This window comes from Martes martes (genome assembly GCF_963455335.1).
Source record: "Martes martes genome assembly, chromosome: 2".
NCBI lineage: Eukaryota > Metazoa > Chordata > Mammalia > Carnivora > Mustelidae > Martes > Martes martes.
The window spans coordinates 117223013-117242800 of NC_137889.1; the positions used below are offsets into that span (position 1 = coordinate 117223013).

The 19788-nt window shown below is 38.5% G+C and overlaps 1 protein-coding gene across 2 annotated transcripts in view; it reads left to right on the top strand.

Moving 5' to 3' along the window:
• Positions 1–917: 917 nt before the first annotated feature.
• SYNPO2 (synaptopodin 2) overlaps positions 918–19788 on the top strand; it is a gene marked incomplete at its 5' end in the record, with an annotated part of 176121 nt that continues 157250 nt past the window's right edge. For both annotated transcript variants that reach the window (XM_080796942.1, XM_080796943.1), the window contains one exon: positions 918–1022. In XM_080796942.1, the coding sequence (XP_080653068.1) occupies positions 918–1022 (105 nt within the window). The remainder of the gene's footprint in view (positions 1023–19788) is intronic.

The window sequence follows — 19788 nt, forward strand, 5'->3', positions numbered from 1 at the left end:
TGATGAGGGACTATAAAAATAAGAAACTTGTAGATGACATTGTATGTAGTCGGCTGACTATTTTGGTTTAAGAAGTTTCTTTCTGGCTAAGGAAGGCAGACAATGAAACACTTATTTAAATTTAAAATACTCCATACCATGCAAGAGACATAGTTAAAAGAATGTAGTTTCCAGGAGGGAAATTCTTTTCTTCTCCTCTTCCTTCTCCCTCTTCTCCCTGTCCTCAACTCTAAAATACATACACCTATTTCATAGTTCAAAAAAATACCTTTCAGAGTAGGGGGTTAAAAAAAAAACAAACAATAAATGTTTTGCTTTCTTTTATTTCCTCTTATGTAATTAGACAGTAGACGCTTAGAAAAAATGGTAATACTTTTACCCTCTTGATCTCCCTTTGGTCTGTTTCAATTATCACTGTGGTCATTCTCAAAACATTTATTTGACAGAATCAAATTGTCTAGCGGGTGAGTTCTCAGGGCTCGTATATTAGGATGTCACTCGTGGCCCAAAGATTAAAACCTTCACGTGTTCTCCGCCAGTCACAGGATTATTAAACGGAAGTTTTTCAATCATTCTTTCTTTTAAGTACCGGCATTTAAATCCGTTAGCGCTAGAGAACTTTCGCTTCCCCGCCCCCATCTGGCCCCAAATGCGGACCTTCTCCCAAGAGGAGTCTCTTTTCTTTGCCTGAAGTGGGCGGAGCAAAGGAGCGTGACGCAAAAGTGGGCGGTGTCCTTGATGCTGGGAGCGCCTCTGCCTCCTAGTGAACGCGGCCAGCGGCCGCAGCAGCTGCTGAGGCTCTCCGTTCCCCAGTCGTGCCTCCTGGGCAGGCGCCGGGAATTAAGTACACATCTCAGCTGCACCGAAGCCTCCTCTGCCTTTTCAAGCTCTTCATGCTACCCAACTAAAAGGAGAAAATGGGCACGGGGGATTTTATCTGCATTTCTATGACCGGAGGGGCGCCCTGGGGGTTCAGACTGCAAGGTGGCAAGGAGCAGAAGCAGCCCTTACAAGTGGCTAAGGTAGGACCACCAAAGAGGTGCTATCACCGCTCTGTGCTGGGAAGGAATGAGAGCAACCTGTTGATGGTTTTTTTCAAGTTGTGATTCAGGACTTTATGTATTAGTTCGATTTTGGCGTCGATGTTAAATTTTTCTAGGATACGGGTTTGTTCGTGTTTCTAAAAGACTTTGGAGTAATATACAGCAATACGTAATTACCAGTAATTGATAGGAAAAGAAAAGAGTGCCGTGTTTATCAGCTGAAGAAAAGGCTAGTTAATCAGCTTTTCTGACAACCAGCAAACACCTGGGAAGTTTCTTCTGGGCAGTATTAGAATACGCAGTTACCGTTTTACGTTATGTTTCTCCGAAGAGAAATGCTTAGCCCAGCTTAACCAATTGGCATGGCTTTTGGGGACTTTTGTAAGGCCTTGGTAGTGACATTTACAATGCAGCATTTATGAAAAGTCCAATTTTGGGCAATACTTTTAGATATATGATGAAAATGTCAGAAAATCTATTTGAAAGAATATTCTTTTAAGGATTTGACAAATAAATGCAAAAATCTACTCCATTCCATCATGTGTACTCATCTAGTTAAGTGCTCAAAATAAAATTCGAAGACACTGGAAATATATTGTAAGTAGCTTATAGGAAACTTTGAAATGCACCTAATAATGACTTTAAATGCTTTCGATGCTTTTGTTTCCATTGTATTGCTTGTTTCTTGCTACCAGTTTGCTGGAGGGGATCTGATATGGTCTAAATTGAGATTCAGCTAAAATACATTTTAAAAATGCATGAAATTTAAGCAGACTTTTACCTGAATTGAATACTAAATTGTAGTATTGTAGAGAGAAACATGTTTGATTAATTTCCACTTTTATATTAAAAATGGATTTAGATCCTTATGATCTAAATATGTGGACTTCTGGCCTTTGTAGTTATTTTTTCTCTTGGCTTTAGCTTTTTAATTTTTTTTTTTAATTTTTAATGTTCACTGTGAGGAAGGAGTTTCTTTGAAATTTTCTGTAACTAGGCTTCCATCGGAAAATCCTTTCATAATGTGATGGTGGAATCCTGCCACCTAGTGAAAATTTCAAACATCAAGAACGAAGCATAAAACAGAAGGTTAAAGCAAAACTTTTTAGAACTGGAAAGTTTCTCAGAGACCTCTGGTTCAACCTGTGGATTTTAGATAAGGAAAGAGCCCAGATAGTTTAAGTAACTTTCCTCTGCTTCAAACTAGCAGTGATTGAAGAATCTGAAAAGGTGGTTTCATTGTGTTGCTTTAGGAATCCGTAACAGGAAACATCAGACAGAACAGTGATGCCTAATTCAGAGTACGCACAATTCGTGAGACTGAACTGGATTTGTTCTGGGTCTAGAATAGCAGTTGGCTGGCTCCAGTTACTGAGATTTGGGTTCTAATTCCAGCTCTGATCTAACTTGTAGCCGGGCATGAGACAAATCTCTCACCCTTTCTGAGTCATCTGTTGTGAGGTGGTGTGTGTGTGTGTGTGTGTGTGTGTGTGTGTGTGGAGAGAGAGAGAGAGAGAGAGAGAGAGAAAGAGACAAACATTTTGAGTGAGATAGGAAAGGAGAAAGTAAAGTGGAAATTGTACTCTACCATTAGTGAGATTCTATATTGCTAGAGTATTCTACTGTCCTATTAGTATACAACTTTAGAATCGTTGCCTACCAGTTAAAATGTGGGGACAAAGGTGGCTGAATGCTGTTATTCCCTGTTAGTTCTTTTGTGGCCAGACCTTAAGAATAGGGTGGGTATTGAGTTTCTCTGGAGTCCTCAATGTGCTTACTGCAAAGCAGAACTATTATGTGGTGATTTTTCTTTTTTTTTTTTTTTAAAGAATTAAGCTAATAATGAGTGAAGGGTGCTTTGGGAGTATTTCTCTGCTGATTACATCTCTATCAACAGGATTCAGAGAGGCTATTATGTATGTGAGTGTCAAAAAATTCAATCCTGCTCTTCCCCCCAAATCAAATTTCTTAAAATACCCTGGAAATATATTTGTGATTTTTAAAAGACATTATTAAAGTATTTGGATGTTTGTTTTAATTTTCTAGTTTGTGATAGTATAATTGATTATTAATTCTAAAATATCATTATGAAGGCATCTGGATGTTTGTCTTATTTTGTATGTGTGTGTGTGTGAGAGAGAGAGAGAGAGAGGGGTACACTACAGTTTACAGTCTAGTTTCCCCATATGTAAAAAGTGGCTAGAGAGCCTTCTAAAGAAGATAAAATTTGTAAGTGACTATGGCAATGGCTACTTTTGTTGGTCTATTTTTTTCCCCTTAATTCAAACTTACATTTAATTTCTGATACTAGCATTATTTGTTCTAGAAAACCCTTGGAGCAAAGTGCTTGTCACTTTCTATGTGCCATAGCCTCACTGGGATTACTGTTTTTCATTTAAAACATCAAGTCAACTCAATTCTAGTAATGGTCCCTCAGCTCAAGGTGAAGTGAACATTGCATAGCCTAGACTTTCTCCTCTTTCAAGGTGATGTTTATGGGGGCCAAGTTAACCCCAAGAAGGAAGATGGGGAGGAACAGGGCAGAGAACCTGGGTAGGGATGTTGCTAGCAAACACAGTGTTCATGGTTTTGAAGAACATGGAGGACGAATTTGGGAATTAAAGAAAATACATACTAACAAAGAAAAGGAAATTTCAGACAGTGCTTGAATCATGCCCCCTTAAAAGGGAAACACTACAGCAGTTCTATAGATAACAATACATTTTTGTCTTGTTATAAAATATCTGTTGTTCAGGTTTTTCATAATTCTGTGTAGAATGAAAATTGAGGGGCCCCTGGGTGTCTCAGTTGGTTAAGCAGCTGCCTTCAGCTCAGGTCATGATCCTGGAGTCTTGGGATGGAGTCCCGCATTCAGCTCCCTGCTCAGAAGGGAGTCTGCTTCTCCCTCTGACCCTCTCCCCTCTCATGCTCTCTCTCTCACCCTCTCTCTCTCTCTCTCAAGTAAATAAGTAAAATCTTAAAAAAAAAAAAAGAAAATTGAACAAGCTGAAATAAGGGGGGGGGACCCCCTAGCCTTATGTTATTAACGATGATTAGAAATTGAGTAGCTTTATAATTCTAGTAAATATCCTTCTAGTGGCACATTTAGTCACTTTTGAGAGATGTTCAAACATTTTTAGTATTTGGCCGGCTGATTGAACTGTAGGCAAACTCCAGCTTTTAAAGATCACTAACAGAAATATTAATAATCAAACTTTCATTGATATTGAAGCTCAAGGCCATGAAATTCGGTTTTGTTTTCAAGAATAAATTGAATTTTTAAAAGATTCAAATAATCAGTAACGGTTGTCTGGTTTTTGAATGCTTATATATCTTTTAATTTATGTTCTAATACATGTGATGGAAGGCAAACGTTTCTAATACAAAGTCATAAGTATATTTCCAGGAGACATTCATAGAAACAAATTTATTGAGGCATATTTACAACATAAAACACCATTGTATGTGTGCAAATATTCTTAGAAAAACTATGTTAGCACTTTTACTTTATAAAACTCCTTTTTCAAATATGGACTTACATGGCTATGCCTCTGGACAGATAACTTTGGAAAATCTTCATATAAAAAAGTGGAGAGAAATTTTTGTTTTACAAACAAATCTTATGAACAATTGAGTAATAACTCACATTTTGAAAATAATGAGCAAAGAATGTTCACACTGTATCCTTTATATGTTGAATGTTTAGAACTTTAAGCTTTCTTCAAAACATATAGACCACCACAGTATTTATTATTCTCTTATTGAATTTTTTATTTTCTTCCTTTCTTTCTTTAAAAAAAAAATTTTTTTTAAAAGAGGGAGAGAGGAAGAGGGGTTGGGAGAAGGGCAGAGAAAAAGGAGAGAGAATCTTAAGCAGACTCTATATCCAGTGTGGAGCCTGATGCAGGGCTTTATCTCATGACCCTGAGATCATGAGCTGAGCCAGAATCAAGAGTTGGTCATTTAATCTGCTGAGCCATCCAGGTGCCCCTGAATTTCAGTTCAAAGTTTCAAGTAACTTTTATTAAAATTGACAGGACAAATTACAATCATGTATTTTATGAGGCAGAAGTGGATTTAATGGTTCTGTATGTCCTCTCTTCAAAACTTTAAATAAAGATGTGTTAGTAAAGCACAATCAGATAACATAGTCTTATCCATTAGTGCCATCAGTGAGGTCTCTAAAATGTTTCAAATAAAGTAATTCCAGAAACATAGCTATTTCTAAATGGAAAAAAAAAGAAATATTTTAAATATGTTTGAATATATGTATTTGAGGATAAATGCTCCTTACTACATATGGAAAGCTACCCACATCTTTATTAGAAAATACGATTGATGACTTCATGTTTTATTGAGTTTTTGAGGGCTTTCTAGAAATTCTAAAAACAGGTATGCTTATAGAATTCTAAAAACAGGTATGCTTACACACTAGGCAAACCTATTAAACATATGTTATTTAAAATCTTTGTTTTGGAATTGTGTGTTTTAAGACAGATCTCGGATTGTTGAAAGATAAGCTAAGATAATGACTTTTTTTTTCATTTTTTATTTTTTTATAAACATGTAATGTATTTTTAGCCCTGGGGGTACAGGTCTGTGAGTCGCCAGGTTTACACACTTCACAGCACTCACCATAGCGCATACCCTCCCCAATGTCCATAACCCCACCACCCTCTCCCGACCTCTCTCCCCCCAGCAACCCTCAGTTTGTTTTGTGAGATTAAGAGAATCTGATGGTTTGTCTCCCTCCTGATCCCATCTTGTTTCATTTATTCTTTTCCTACCCCCCAAACCCCCCACGTTGCATAAGATGATGACTTTTATCAAGCTCTTTTCAGAAAAATATTCTTTGCAGTATTTTCTTTGAAGGTGTTTTTTCTTTAAATGATTCCCCGTAACCTAAGAAGTAGTTTGAAAAATATACTCATTTTAGAGATGAAGAAATTCAGACTCAGAAAGGCTAAGTTACTTCCAAAGGTTAAGCTGTAAAAAATGGTGGGATTTGATTGCAAATCTAAATTCTCCTTCTGAATTGGTAGAAACAGGTGCCTGAGCGAATAAAGGGAGGCTAAGGTGGTCCCCAAAAGGAAGCTTGTAAAAAATAACGTGCTCTTTATTGAAATGTGATTTAATTGGCCAAGGGATCCCCAAGGTGAGGCCAGATATGTCGCCACGGGGCTTCCTGACGGGTTGTGTGATATGTTCTGGCACATCCCCACTGTACCTTTCCCAGCTGACATAGGAAGAGGAACAGAGAGATGCAAGAATTATGGGGGTCCTTAACATTGGGATGAAGTCATCATTAGTAGTGGGAGAGTTTCCCCTTTCTGAAGCCAAGACCTCTGCATTGGGGGAGGCAAGGAGGTACTGGGAAGCTTAAAAATGCTCATAGTAAAGATTGGAGGTGCCTGCAAGAGGGGCACCTGACAATATATTCCCTAGCAGGATGTCTTCTTTGTCAATAGAATTGCTGGCCTGCCTAGTGCCTAGGTGAATGGGGAGATAAGAGGTCAGAGAGAGATAATTATCATATGATCTTACTGATGTGTGGAAGTTGAGAAACAAGGCAGAGGATCATAGGGGAAGAGAGGAAAAAATGAAACCAGATGAAACCAGAGAGGAAGACAAACCATAAGAGAGTTTTAATCTTGGGAAACAAATTGAGGGTTGCTGGAGGGGAGTGGGGGTGGGGGGTTGGGGGGCTGGGTGATGGACATTGGGGAGGGTATGTGTTGTAGTGAGCTCTGTGTATTGTGTAAGACTGCTGAGTCACAGACCTGGACCCCTGAAACAAATAATACATTATATGTTAATTAATTGAATTTGAATTTTTAAAAAAAGGTAGGGAGGGATGGGTGGGGGAATAAAACCAGAGAAAGATGTAAAAGGAGGGAGAGAAAAAGAGATGAGACAGAGAGAGAATGAGAGATAAGAGTAGGAAATGGCTATCAGACACACGAAAAAATGTTCATCATCACTAGCCATTAGGGAGATTCAAATTAAAACCACATTGCGATACCACCTTACAACAGTTAGAATAGCCAAAATTAGCAAGACAGGAAACAACGTGTGTTGGAGAGGATGTGGAGAAAGGGGAACCCTCTTACACTGTTGGTGGGAATGCAAGTTGGTGCAGCCACTTTGGAGAACAGTGTGGAGATTCCTCAAGAAATTAAAAATAGAGCTTCCCTATGACCCTGCAATTGCACTATTGGGTATTTACCCCAAAGATACAGATGTAGTGAAAAGAAGGGCCATCTGTACCCTAATGTTTATAGCAGACATGGCCACGGTCGCCAAACTGTGGAACGAACCAAGATGCCCTTCAACGGACGAATGGATAAGGAAGATGTGGTCCATATACACTTTGGAGTATTATGCCTTCATCAGAAAGGACGAATACCCAACTTTTGTATCAACATGGATGGGACTGGAAGAGATTATGCTGAGTGAAATAAGTCAAGCAGAGAGAGTCAGCTATCATATGGTTTCACTTATTTGTGGAGCATAACAAATAACCTGGAGGACATAGGGAGATGGAGAAGAGAAGGGAGTTGAGGGAAATTGGAAGGGGAGGTGCACCATGAGAGCCTATGGACTCTGAAAAACAATCTGAGGGTTTTGAAGGGGCGGGGAGGTGGGAGGTTGGGGGAGCCAGGTGGTGGGTATTAAGGAGGGCACGTATTCCATGGAGCACTGGGTGTGGTGCAAAAACAATGAATTCTGTTACGCTGAAAAGAAATAAAAAATATATATATATAAAAAAAGAAATTAAAAAAATAAAGAGTAGGAACTTAACTATTTGATAAGGCAAGGATCCTTGCATTTCCCAGGGGTGAATGACTGGCACAGAAAGTGGAGGGATTTGAACTACCTTGCCGGTACCCTACCCAGATAGGCGTGCTCTGAGCTAGGGACCAGCAGACACAAGCTGGCATCCTGAGGAACTACTGGAGGTTTGGAAGGGAGCTGGGCAGGAGCCCTATTTCCATGCTAAGAAACTGTGCTATGGTAAAGCTCTCTAGGGCTCCTTGAAGAAACCATACAAGTGCCCTAGCATCTGGACACTGGCTACAAAGAGGACAGAGATGGCCACTCAGCGTTGACCAGAAAAGAGCAGCAACCAGAGAGAAATACCACCTCATTCAGTTACGAGTACATATAACTACCATCCCCGCTCCTTCCCCAGTCTTCCTGCCTTCAACCTGGAAGGAGCTAGAGGGAGGTAGGAAGAGAGCAGACAACATCCACCTCGGGGAGCCAAGATCCAGAGCCACAAGCCCACCACGGTGCTTAGGGAGAGAGCCTAGGGACAGATATTAGATTGAAGCTGTAATTGGACTAGACTATTTTAATAACTGAAAGCCAACAGAAATGCATGGGATCTGACCAAAGCATTATTAAGGGAGGGATCTGGCTTTCCCATACTTGAAAGCAGTTGCTGGAAGAAATGAAAGTTTCATGTTTATAAGTGAAGGAGTTGACCCTCCTCAGAAATAGTTCCAACAAGCAGGTTTATCGTATTAATCACGTGTATTTGATGTATGTTAGCTTGAAAACTTACCACCAACTCATATGACTTCCAGAGATGATCATGTTGAAGCTATTTTATCTAGGTTGAATGAATGAAAATCTGGCTTTGAGCTAAACAAGGAATGTAAGTTACTTCTTTTCTCTTTTCTTTTTCTTTTTTTGAATGTGAAACAGCACTTTAATAACCTGGTATGCTTTTTGCTGTTAGGTAGGCACATACTTTCAGTTAGTTTAAAGAAGTGTTTCTAGAGCATTACTGTCAGGGTCCGGAACTCTTCATTTAGAAATAAGTACTCTGAACTTTTATTGGGCCTTAATCTAGGGTGATTGTTGTTTTTAAAGAAAGCCATATTGCAAATTCTAAAAGTTAGTATGTAATATCATTGTGACACACATATTATACCTAACTGAATAATATTTGTATATTTCTCATGGTAGTGGCTTCCAAAATAATTTAACCTTCCTTTGTCAGTTAATAAGTGTCCAGGAATATAAGCTAATTTATATATTTAGCTAAAAATACTTTGCATGAGTATATCTTACAATCGTCCAAGTATGTTAACATATGTTGTCTCATTTGATACCAGTTGAGTAGATAGTTTTATTACTCTCAGTTTATAGATGAAAAAACTGATTCTGAAAAAAGAACTATTTGCAAGAAATTTATAGAAAGGAGTCCAAAATCAAATATAATTCTTTCTCCTATGGTAGGGACATCACACTGCTCTCTGCATCAGTTTGGATAAAGAGAACGGTCTATCAGTTAGTGATGCTGAAAACTGCCATAACTTTGATTTAGAGTTTGTATGAAATAGTTTGTCACCATCTAAGATTTAATAGTTAAAAACATTTATAACAATTTCTTCTTTCAGTAGGATCCAGGGAAAGGATTATGGGAACTGCATCTCCAAGGTCATGTGCAATTAGAGACAAGACTGGAAAGTGAACCAGTTTACTTATAAATAAATCTAAAAAATACTTGGATTCCAAGAATTTTATTGTATCTATCCTAGTAAATTCATGATGAATGCTACAAGACTTTTGCAAAAGGAAATGGAGAATTCCTGCCTCAGCATCATTAAACAGTCCTTAAACTGGATGGCTCAGTTGGTTGGGCATCTGACTCTTGGTTTCTGCTGGGATCATGATCTTGGGGTGGTGGGATGGAGCCCTGTGCCTGGCTCCCTGTTCAGTGGGAATCTGCTTGAAGAATCTTTTCCTCTGCCCCCCGCATTAATGCATGTACACTCAATCTTTTAAGAGCAAACAACTTCATGAAGCGAAAAGCCTTATATGAAAAGCAAAATATTATTTGTGGTTTGGTGGATATTTCATTGTTTCACCACCTCAATGAGAACATATTTATAGTATTGAATTACCTTAGGCATTTTTTTTAGTATTTACCATTCTTTTTTATTATAAAGGAGTATAGTTGGCCAGGTTCTCAACAAATTGTCTTCCACATCTTTGTGAATCCATGGGTATGTGGGAAATATTGGCAATAGTAGTTATAGTTTGGTGTTATGATCGTCTGGATTTAGTTTTCCTTACCTGGCCTTTAAATCTAGTGTGTTTCAGATAAATATACTAAAAAATACAGTGGATTTGCCATTTGAAACATTGTGTAAAATCTCCTGTCACTTGATTATGAAACAATAGTTTTCCTAACCTTGGTCTTGGATTTTTATAATCCTGCTCATCCATGGCTAGCTTTTCCACTTTTATTTGGAAGCAGTGTGGGTACCAGATTGATAAAATAATGGGGTGGATGAATTTTCCTGAAAAGAACTACAGGTTTATGATCTAATCTTGCCTGGGCAGTATGCCTTTCTTACTGCGCTTCCTTCAGTCCCTTTATCAAAATCTACCTGGCTTGAATTCACCATTTTAAGATACAGATTATTTTTTCCCTAAGGAATTTATTTTTTTTTAAATATTTTATTTATTTATTTGACAGAGATCACAAGGAGGCAGAGAGGCTGGCAAAGAGACAGGGGGAAGCAGGCTCCCCGCTGAGCAGAGAGCCCGATGCGGGGCTCGATCCCAGAACCCTGGGATCATGACCTGAGCTGAAGGCAGAGGCCCTAACCCACTGAGCCACCCAGGCACCCTCCCTAAGGAATTTATAATAACAGCCAATCAATGTCATTTTCCCCAAACATCTTACTGCCTTTAGCAGTATTTTGTGGAGATTAACTTTATTTAAGAAACTCTTGTATAATGTTTCCTGAATGCCAGGCACTTCTTTAAACCACTTTTTAAATATTATGAGAAAAGTCTGTGAGGTTATCATTGTTTGAGATCCCTGTTACAGAAGCGCACAGAGGTTAAGTGATGCCCAGGTCGTATAGGTAGTTAGGGTTAGACCTGGGGTTCATACCTAGAGAGTTTGGCTCCAGGGTTTGTATTCTACCCACACAACTCTTATGGGTCTAGTGTGGTTTTCTTTATTCATTTTCACAAAGACATATAAATACAATGAATTTAGATGGTAACTGGGTACTGACTTTCTACCTCCTCTAGCTCTTAGTCTCTTTCCTGCCCTGGATGCTTTCGCTTAGGTCTTCAGCCCAGGCCCTTACTCTTTGTCTTTTAGATAACTATAAGCCTTTCAACTGTCTCCCATGTTGAGGTTTCACATTCCTAAGATTTGTGCTACAGAGAGCTGCCAGAGAGATTCTTCTAAATCACCTGTTATGTCATTGCTTAAAATACTTCAAAGTCTGCCCATCGTAGTCATCAAAAGAACCATAACATTTAAAAAATCTTATAATGTGCAATCAAGTACTTAATGAATTATATCATACACAACAACTTTATGTTATTTATTTATTTATTTATTTATTTATTTATTTATTTTGCGGATGAGGAGGCTGAGAGTTAGAGAAGTTAACTAAATAATTTAAGATCACACAGCTGGTAAATGACAGGTCCAGGACCAAGACCAGTTTAATGCCAAAGCCCTTAGTCTGAGCTGCTGCCTGCACCATGCCTTGTTCACTGGTCCTAACTCCATGTTATGGAGGCACCCATAACCCTCCATGATCCCATCTCTGCTATAATTTCCGGCCCCATCACCTGGGACTCCCCTCAAGGTGCAGTTAGCTGTTTGAAAATATGGCAGTTCTCTCAAAACACTCTGCCTTTCCTGCCACCAAGATTTATCCCTGCTGTGTGTACCCCTTCCTCTGGCACCTACCCTAATACACTTGGAGAAATTTTACTCACTCTGAGCAACTCAGTTCTCTCGGAGATCTGACTCAATTTTCTGGTCAGAGGTAGGTAAACATTTGCTCTGTGGTGGTCCCTTTATCACATATAGGTTTCATCTCATGCTTTTGGACACTTTGCTGCCTGTGGCTGTAATTTTTGTTCACATGTTTGTTTCTCCTATGAGAGCAGTGGCATTCAAAATGTTTTGATTGTATCTCCTTAAGTAAAAGAGTTTTGAGGGTAGCCCGTTTGTACCTCATATATATATAAATGATGTGTGTGTATATATGGGCTATATAAGCAAGATATATATACATACATATGTAATACTGTGCCAATATTTTATGTATAGTGTATAATATATCAAAAAAGAACATTTTAAAGAATAAAATGAAGATAAAATCAGCAGTATTTTTTAAACTAATTTTTATTTTACTGTAATAGCACAAAAAGTCTTCTCACTGTCACTGACCAGAAGTTTTTTTTTTTAGTGAGAATGATGTGTTTGATGGACTCTGTGATTTTGAAAACTGTGTGTGACCCCATGAGGTACAGTTAAGAGGTCTAGTGAAATTTTAATTCATTTCAATACTTGATTTTGAAGACTATCATGGCTGAAAAAGATAACCTCTTAACATAGGTAGATTCATATTGAAGAAATGAAACACTAACTGGAAATTATTTTTCGTTCTCAACTCATAATGCAAATGTTTTTGTTGTAATTTGATGGGTAGATTTCCATCTTCCTTGATAACCATACTTTGTTCTCACAAACTAATGAGAATAGGCTATATTTTAATATTTTAGTGTTAAAATGTCACTGATACTTTTTACTTAGAAGATTGAAAACCTGTTAGAAATTTTTTTTTAAGATTTTATTTATTTATTTGTCAGAGAGAGAGCACAAGCAGGGAGAGCAGCAGGCAGAGGGAGAAGCAGGCTCCCCACTGAGCAAGGAGCCTGATGTGATACGGGACTTGATCTATGGACTCTGGGATCATGACCTAAGCTGAACACAGACTCTTAACCAACTAAGCCACCCAGGCATCCCAGAAATTCTTTTTTTTTCTAGTTAAGTGTGCAGATAAGATATTTTAAAGAGTAGCACACTTAAATAATTTTCAACTAGAAAAATTGCATAATCATAGGAACATTTTCAAGTACTCTTCAAAATCTTCTCTGTTTCATGAACTTGTGTTTTTGAAAAGTTTTTCTCAAAGCAATTGATTGTTAGGGAACATACTGTATTTATTTATCTAAAATATAGGCCAGGTTACTGATAACTAAGAGCCCTTATTCCAGAAAAGGTTAACAAATTTGGAATATTAATTTATCTGTTAAATAAAATTGTGAAACATCCTTAGGTTCTACAACTCTTAAAAAGATTTGCAAGAGGGTGCCTGGGTGGCTCAGTGGGTTAAAGCCTCTGCCTTTGGCTTGGGTCATGGTCTCAGGGTCCTGGGATTCAGCCCCGCGTCAGGCTCTCTGCTCCGCAGGGAGCCTGCTTCCCTTCCTCTCTCTCCCCACCTGCCTCTCTGCCTACTTGTGATCTGTGTTTGTCAAATAAATAAATAAAATCTTAAAAAAAAAAAAAAAGATTTGCAAGAGATACCACCGAACCTCAGTGATACAAATTTCTGTGACACAAAAACTTTTGTGGTCACTCCCTACATCACTGCAATATATTTTAAAGATTCTGGTATATTTTAAGTGTGAGCTTATAAAGTTAGAATTATTGATGACATCTGTAGCACTTCTGCACTCTGTCTTCAACTTACCCAAACATGAATTTGCTTTCAAATTATGCACTGAATGAATTTTATGGGAGGCACCTTCATAACCTTACCATAGAATATTTTCTTTATTAATCCCTGTTCAAGCAGCTACTTCCTCAGTGGTTTTATGTACATTTTTTCCCATAAAACATTGACTTTTTAAAAAAAGATTTTATTTACTTATTTGAGATAGAGCACATGAGAGAGAGAGAGAGAGAGAGAGTGCTTATGCACAAGCAGAGGGAGGGGCAGTGGGAGAAGGGGAAGCAGTCTCCCCTCTGAACAGGGAGCCTGAGCCTGGCCTGGGGATCCATCCCAGGACCTTGAGATCATGACCTGAGCCGATGGCAGAGGCTTAACTGAGTGAACCACCCACGTGCCCCAAAACGTTGACTTTTTAAAAATTAAATTATTAATTTACTTTTGAGAACTTATCTCCATGATCTTCCTTATTGGTTCTTCAGAGGAATAGTTCATCTATGAAAATATCAAAATTGAATCTTGAAGCTACCATATGTTTGGGACATACCAGAAACATGTTCTTTTATTTAACTTTACAACAGACCTCCTCCAACACTACTTTGTTCTAATATTATTTCTACCAATTTCTTGTGGGGGGAGGTTGCATCTTCAACAATATTTGATAACAAAAAATACATCTTAGTTTCTTGCCAATTATGCTATTTTAGCCATTTTTAATTGCATCCATGAAGAATTTTCCAAACATTATCATTTGGTTTAAATTGTGTAGTTTTAAACTGAGTATTGCCTGACTTGAACCATTGTTGAAAAAATAAGCCTAGAATTTTTTTGTGTTCTGGACACTTTGTTATTAAATATCTTCTTAACTGATTACTTCACTCTAACAGTGGCTAATATCATTCAGCATAATAATGTAAAAGCTCCTTTCTAACAACAGTGAATATGAATTCATATTCCAGATAGTTTTTTTGGTAATTTGGGATGTTTTGTCTACCTGTCATATGATTAGGCAGTAATGGTTTTTAATCTCACAATAGGGCTGATGAAGCGTTCTTTAGGATTATAGAGAAGGGTTAACTGTGCCATATTCTTTTTTTTTTAAAAGATTTTTTAAAAATTTATTTATTTGACAGAGAGAGAGAGAGAGAGCACAAGTAGGCAGAGCGGCAGGCAGAGGGAGAGGGAGAAGCAGGCTGTCTGCTGAGCAGGGAGCCCGATGTGGGGCTTGATCCCAGGACCCTGGGATCATGATCTGAGCCAAAGGCAGACACCAACCGAATAAGCCACCCAGGCACCCCAGCTCTGCCATATTCTTGTTCTTTTGTGCTTGAAATGTATTCCTTATCTTTATTTAATAGCTTCCTTTCAGGAATATTTTAAAACTTGTGTCATTTTGTGGGAGTTAAAACTTGACAATAACATGGAAATTAACTTAATGAAACACTGTAAAACATGATATATTGCAATATGCTGAGAGAGAATGAACATGTGAAGAAGCGTATTTCCCTTCTGCTATGTTAAGTTGTCTTCAGTTCAGTGGGGTCACCTTATATACTGTATGAAATTCTTAATTGCTTAGGCCAGACTGGCCCAGGGTACCTATGTTAGCCTTTATGTTAATGTAGATTAAACATTAGTTGTTACTTATTTCCTTCTCATTTCTTTTTTCTTTTCTTTTTTTTTTTTAAGATTTTACTTAATTATTTGTCAGAGAGAGAGAGAGAGCTCGCACAAGCAGGGGGAGAGGCAGAAGGAGAAGCAGGCTCCCTGCTGAGCAAAGGGCCTGATGTGGGACTTGACCCTACCACCCTGGATCATGACCTGAGCCGAAGGCAGACGCTTAATGACTATGCCACTTGGGATCCCTTCTTCTCATTTCTTGGATGAAAATAAGTGTCCTTAGGCGTTCCAACTAGCTTGGCCGATTATTGGGGGGGAGGTCTTTCAGGCACAGTGCACTACAGTATAAAAGGGCCCTGGGACAGAATCACCCTTGGCAAGTTCAAGGAAACCTAAAGATGCCAGTGTAGCTGGCACATATTTCCATGAGAAATTGCTGTAGAAGTCCAGTCTTCACAGTGATAAAAATGAAAAACTCTCTCCTGGGAATCCTGACCATGTGGTTATTTTCCCATCGCTAAGTGATTAACATACTGATCCTACTAGAACAACTTTGAACTGTCCTCTTCATATTTCCTCATCATCCATTTCAGCTTTTCATAATGCAGCGGCCTACTGACCAGTGTCTGGAACACTTTATTTAAATGAATAATTGCCACTGCCTCTTATGTAGAAGTTTGGTTAGAAATTATATTAAACTAATCTTTCTGTTCCTCTGAAATTGATTCTCCCAGTGAGAGAAGAAGAATTTAAGGAGTGTCAAGGAGAATTTGATACATAGATCCTGTTTATTTTGACCTTGGTGTCAGACTGAGGGTAAAGAAGAGTTTTATATTTTCTAGTGTGTCTTAATTTTCTTTCTCCTTCAAAAAAGAGATAATCCTATTTAGATATTTCTTGGGAACTGACCCTTGAAAGGACAAAAGCATTTTAATGCTGGCTACCATGTCTACATGACTTTAAACACATTTTTCTTCTGAACTTGTTTACTCATCTGTAAAATGGAGTGCTATGTAATGACATTGCTATTTTTGTAGATTAAAAAGTGGAACCAGTTTGACAGGTGAATCTGAGCTTACTATACTTTGTAAGTATTGTGTATTCAAATATCACCTGACACATAGTAATCATGTCATCATCATCATTATTCTAATTAGAAGAAGAAGTAACTATCTTCTACACAAGTTTCTTTTTCTTCAGAAATTAAGAAAGCACTAAACCAATTCCTTGTACTCCTGATATACAAATGGAAGTTAAGAGCACGAAAGGACAATAGAACAACATGTGATATTTCTTTCTCCCAGTGTCAGTTTTCATTTTTGATTAAATGCAACTTTTCACAAAACGTTTACAGTATCAAGGACTAACCAAGATTTCTTTGTTATGTAGTTTAATTAGTTTAAGGCAATGGATTCTAACGTTATACATTATACAAGGCCAAATAAAGTTAAATGATTTTCTTAAAAATAGTACAGATTTTTAAAAAAGATTTTATTTATGTATTTTAGATAAATGGAGAGGGAGAGAGAGAGAGCACGCACGTATAAGTGTGGGAAGGAGCAGAGGGAGAGAATCTTTAAGCAGACTTCACGCTGAGTTCGAACCCACAACTCATGAGATCATGACCTGAGTCAAAACCAAGAGTTGGCCCCCCAACTGACTGAGCAAACTAGGCACCCCCAGATTTTTTTAAAGGAAAATACTTGAAGCTATAAAGAATTAATTGCAATCATTATGCTGAGCTCTGTTTAGAGTGAGTGGACGCTGACTCTTTCAGTCATGTTAGTCTTTGTGCCTCAGTTTCCTCAATTGTAAAATGAGGATAGTGTTAGGACCTATCTCTAAGGATCATTTTCAGGGTTAAAAATTATAAATATAAGTCACCTAGCCCATAGGAAACATTCAATGGTTTAAAAATAATTACGAGTAGCACCTTTCTGGTTACTTTACTTTTATTTAACCAACTTTCATGAAATTGAAGGAATATCTGCTGTCTTCCACACAATGCCTTTTGAGATCCAGATCTCAATGTCACTGGAAGGGCCCCTGCGGTCCTTGGGATCCCTCCCTGTGAGATGGCATTTAATGGTTTCAGAATGTGGCCGTACATTCACTGAGTAAGCCATGCCCCTTTCCTTGGAAACAGCATATGGAAATCATCACAAAGAAAAGGAATCATTTCAAGGGCTTTGAAAATATAAAAGAAAATAAATTGTCCCTGGTAAGTAAATATAGGACACTGATCTCTGAATAGTTAGGAAAACTCTGTGCCAGGGCCTTTGGCGAAGGGCTAATGAGCATTTCATTCCCTCCCCCACCGACACCCCCGCACTCTTCTCTTCTAAATTAGAAGAAGTTATTACTATATAAGGCTGCTTTTTCTAAGTAAATGATAATACATTAAGCTCTTGGTGTTTCCAACTTTCCAAACAGTGGTGAGTTATTTTCATCAGTCAAGATCAAGCTAAAATGAGAAACAAAATTTGTGAAAGGCTCAGGCCTTGGGAGTTGGATACGACCATAGAACTCACCTTCATTTTATTTCTTTTGTGAAAAACAACATTTCCCCCTGGATGGTGCTTAGCATGACTGATATTAGATTGAGTTGTGTGAATATTATGTTACATTTATTGGCTGCTGCAGTGAGTCCAAATGCAGTGATCCATTTTGGGGTCTCCAGTCTTCTGGCTGCCTGCCTGCCAGATGGGGAAATGTTGATCAAGATTTCATCCTGAGGCAGAGCTGCGATCAGGAGAGGAAGCACATGGCTGTATGCTTCCTCTCTGCCCAGATGACCCTGGGGCTTCATGCTGACTGAGTTACCAGGGTTCCTTCAGGGCTGAGAGGAGACATGAATTCAATTAAAGATCCATTATGATATTTATTCCATTCTGTTCTTTATTACCTTCACTAGCCTGATCCTCTGCTTCTCTTTCTTATTTGAGAAGTTCCTGCTTCTCTACCTTCATTGCCCCCGTGCTCTTCACTCGTGTCCTTTATCTCATTCTTTTTGTCTCTTATTTCCCAGAGAGCTTTCTAAGCAAATTTCTAAGCAAATTAATCTGACGTTTTATCTGCAGAGGAAAGAGGAGAGATACCGTGTGTGTGTGTGTGTGTGTGTGTATGTGTGAGAGAGAGAAAGAGAGACAGACAGACAGACAGACAGAGACAGAGAGGGAGAGAGGTAGAATAAACAGGAAGTTCTGCATAAGTCTCTTAACTGATTTTCATGGAAAGGTAGCAACATACTGGATTTTTTGATTCGGGCATGAAATGAACTATAATGGAGAGTTATGTTGTCTTTATAAGCATTTTCCAGGCATGTGTTTTCCAAAGTTCAGCATTTCACTCATAGAGACTCCTTTTTAAGGATTTTTTTAAGGCCCTTCACCTCCTTTCTCAGTTTCTGGTTGAGCTGCCTGCTTCTTCCTGTGAGGCTGTTCTCATTTTCTCCCAACACAACACGTGTATTCTTTCCACAGTCTTCTGTAACTGCCCATGATCTTTTCTGAAATAGAATCTTTTCCTGTTTATTTCTCCCAGGCACCCAGTAGGTATGCAATAAAGACTGTTACTTTTTAACTGATTGGTTCATCCTCACTCCTATTTGTAATTTACCAAGTGATAAAAACTGCATTCAGTCAAAAATAAATGCTTACTATGTGGGGAAGTTTATAAACTTCATCAGAACCTTTAAGGATGAAAACCTGAGTTGAAGTTCACAGTCTGCCTCAAAGGCAAGTGGGAGGGTGAAGACAGTTATGCTTTGGGATTGAAGAAAAGGACGGAGGGCTGGGATGGACGAAAGGCACAGGGATGGCAGGGACTAAGGTTTGTGATGCAATGTGAAACAAGGAGATCCTTGCTCTCGGTGTTCATAATACTGCTAGACTAGAACCCTTACTCCGGGCCCAGTGTCCCAGAGCCAAGGTGGCAAAGGGTGGTGTTGGTGTATGGTACACCTTCCCGTTTTGCCCTTAAACAAGCAAATATTACTGTTTTGCTGTAGGTGTTTCTCATTAGTATTTCTAGTTAAAAGATGTGCATTTTCCTACACTTCTGTTGGCACCTTGACTCTTTGAAAGCAAGACCGTAGGTATTGGCATCTTCTAAAATAGTGCTCTTCAGGGGCGATGATATACATGTGTGTTACATATATGTGTAACTAACTACATGCTTCAGGCACGCTTCTCTACTTATTGAAAGGTTGTTGGATAAATAAATGAATAACCGGACGGACATCTATTGTTCTTTAGCATGAGAATGGCAACCACTAAAAAGCCTGATGTCGCTAAAGCTTTACCTGATGCTTTTTTTTTTTTTTAAAGATTTTATTTATTTATTTGACAGACAGATCACAAGCAGGCAGAGAGAGAGGAGGAAGCAGGCCCCCTGCTGAGCAGGGAGCCCGATGTGGGGCTCGATCCCAGGACCCTGAGATCATGACTGAGCCGAAGACAGAGGCTTTAACCCACTGAGCCACCCAGGCGCCCCTACCTGATGCTTTTTTAAATGAGCAATGTATTTAGAGTAATTAGAATAATACTATATATGTTTTATGTGTGTGTGTTCAGACATATTTTTATTTGAGATTTTGTAGTAACAAGACACCAATCCGA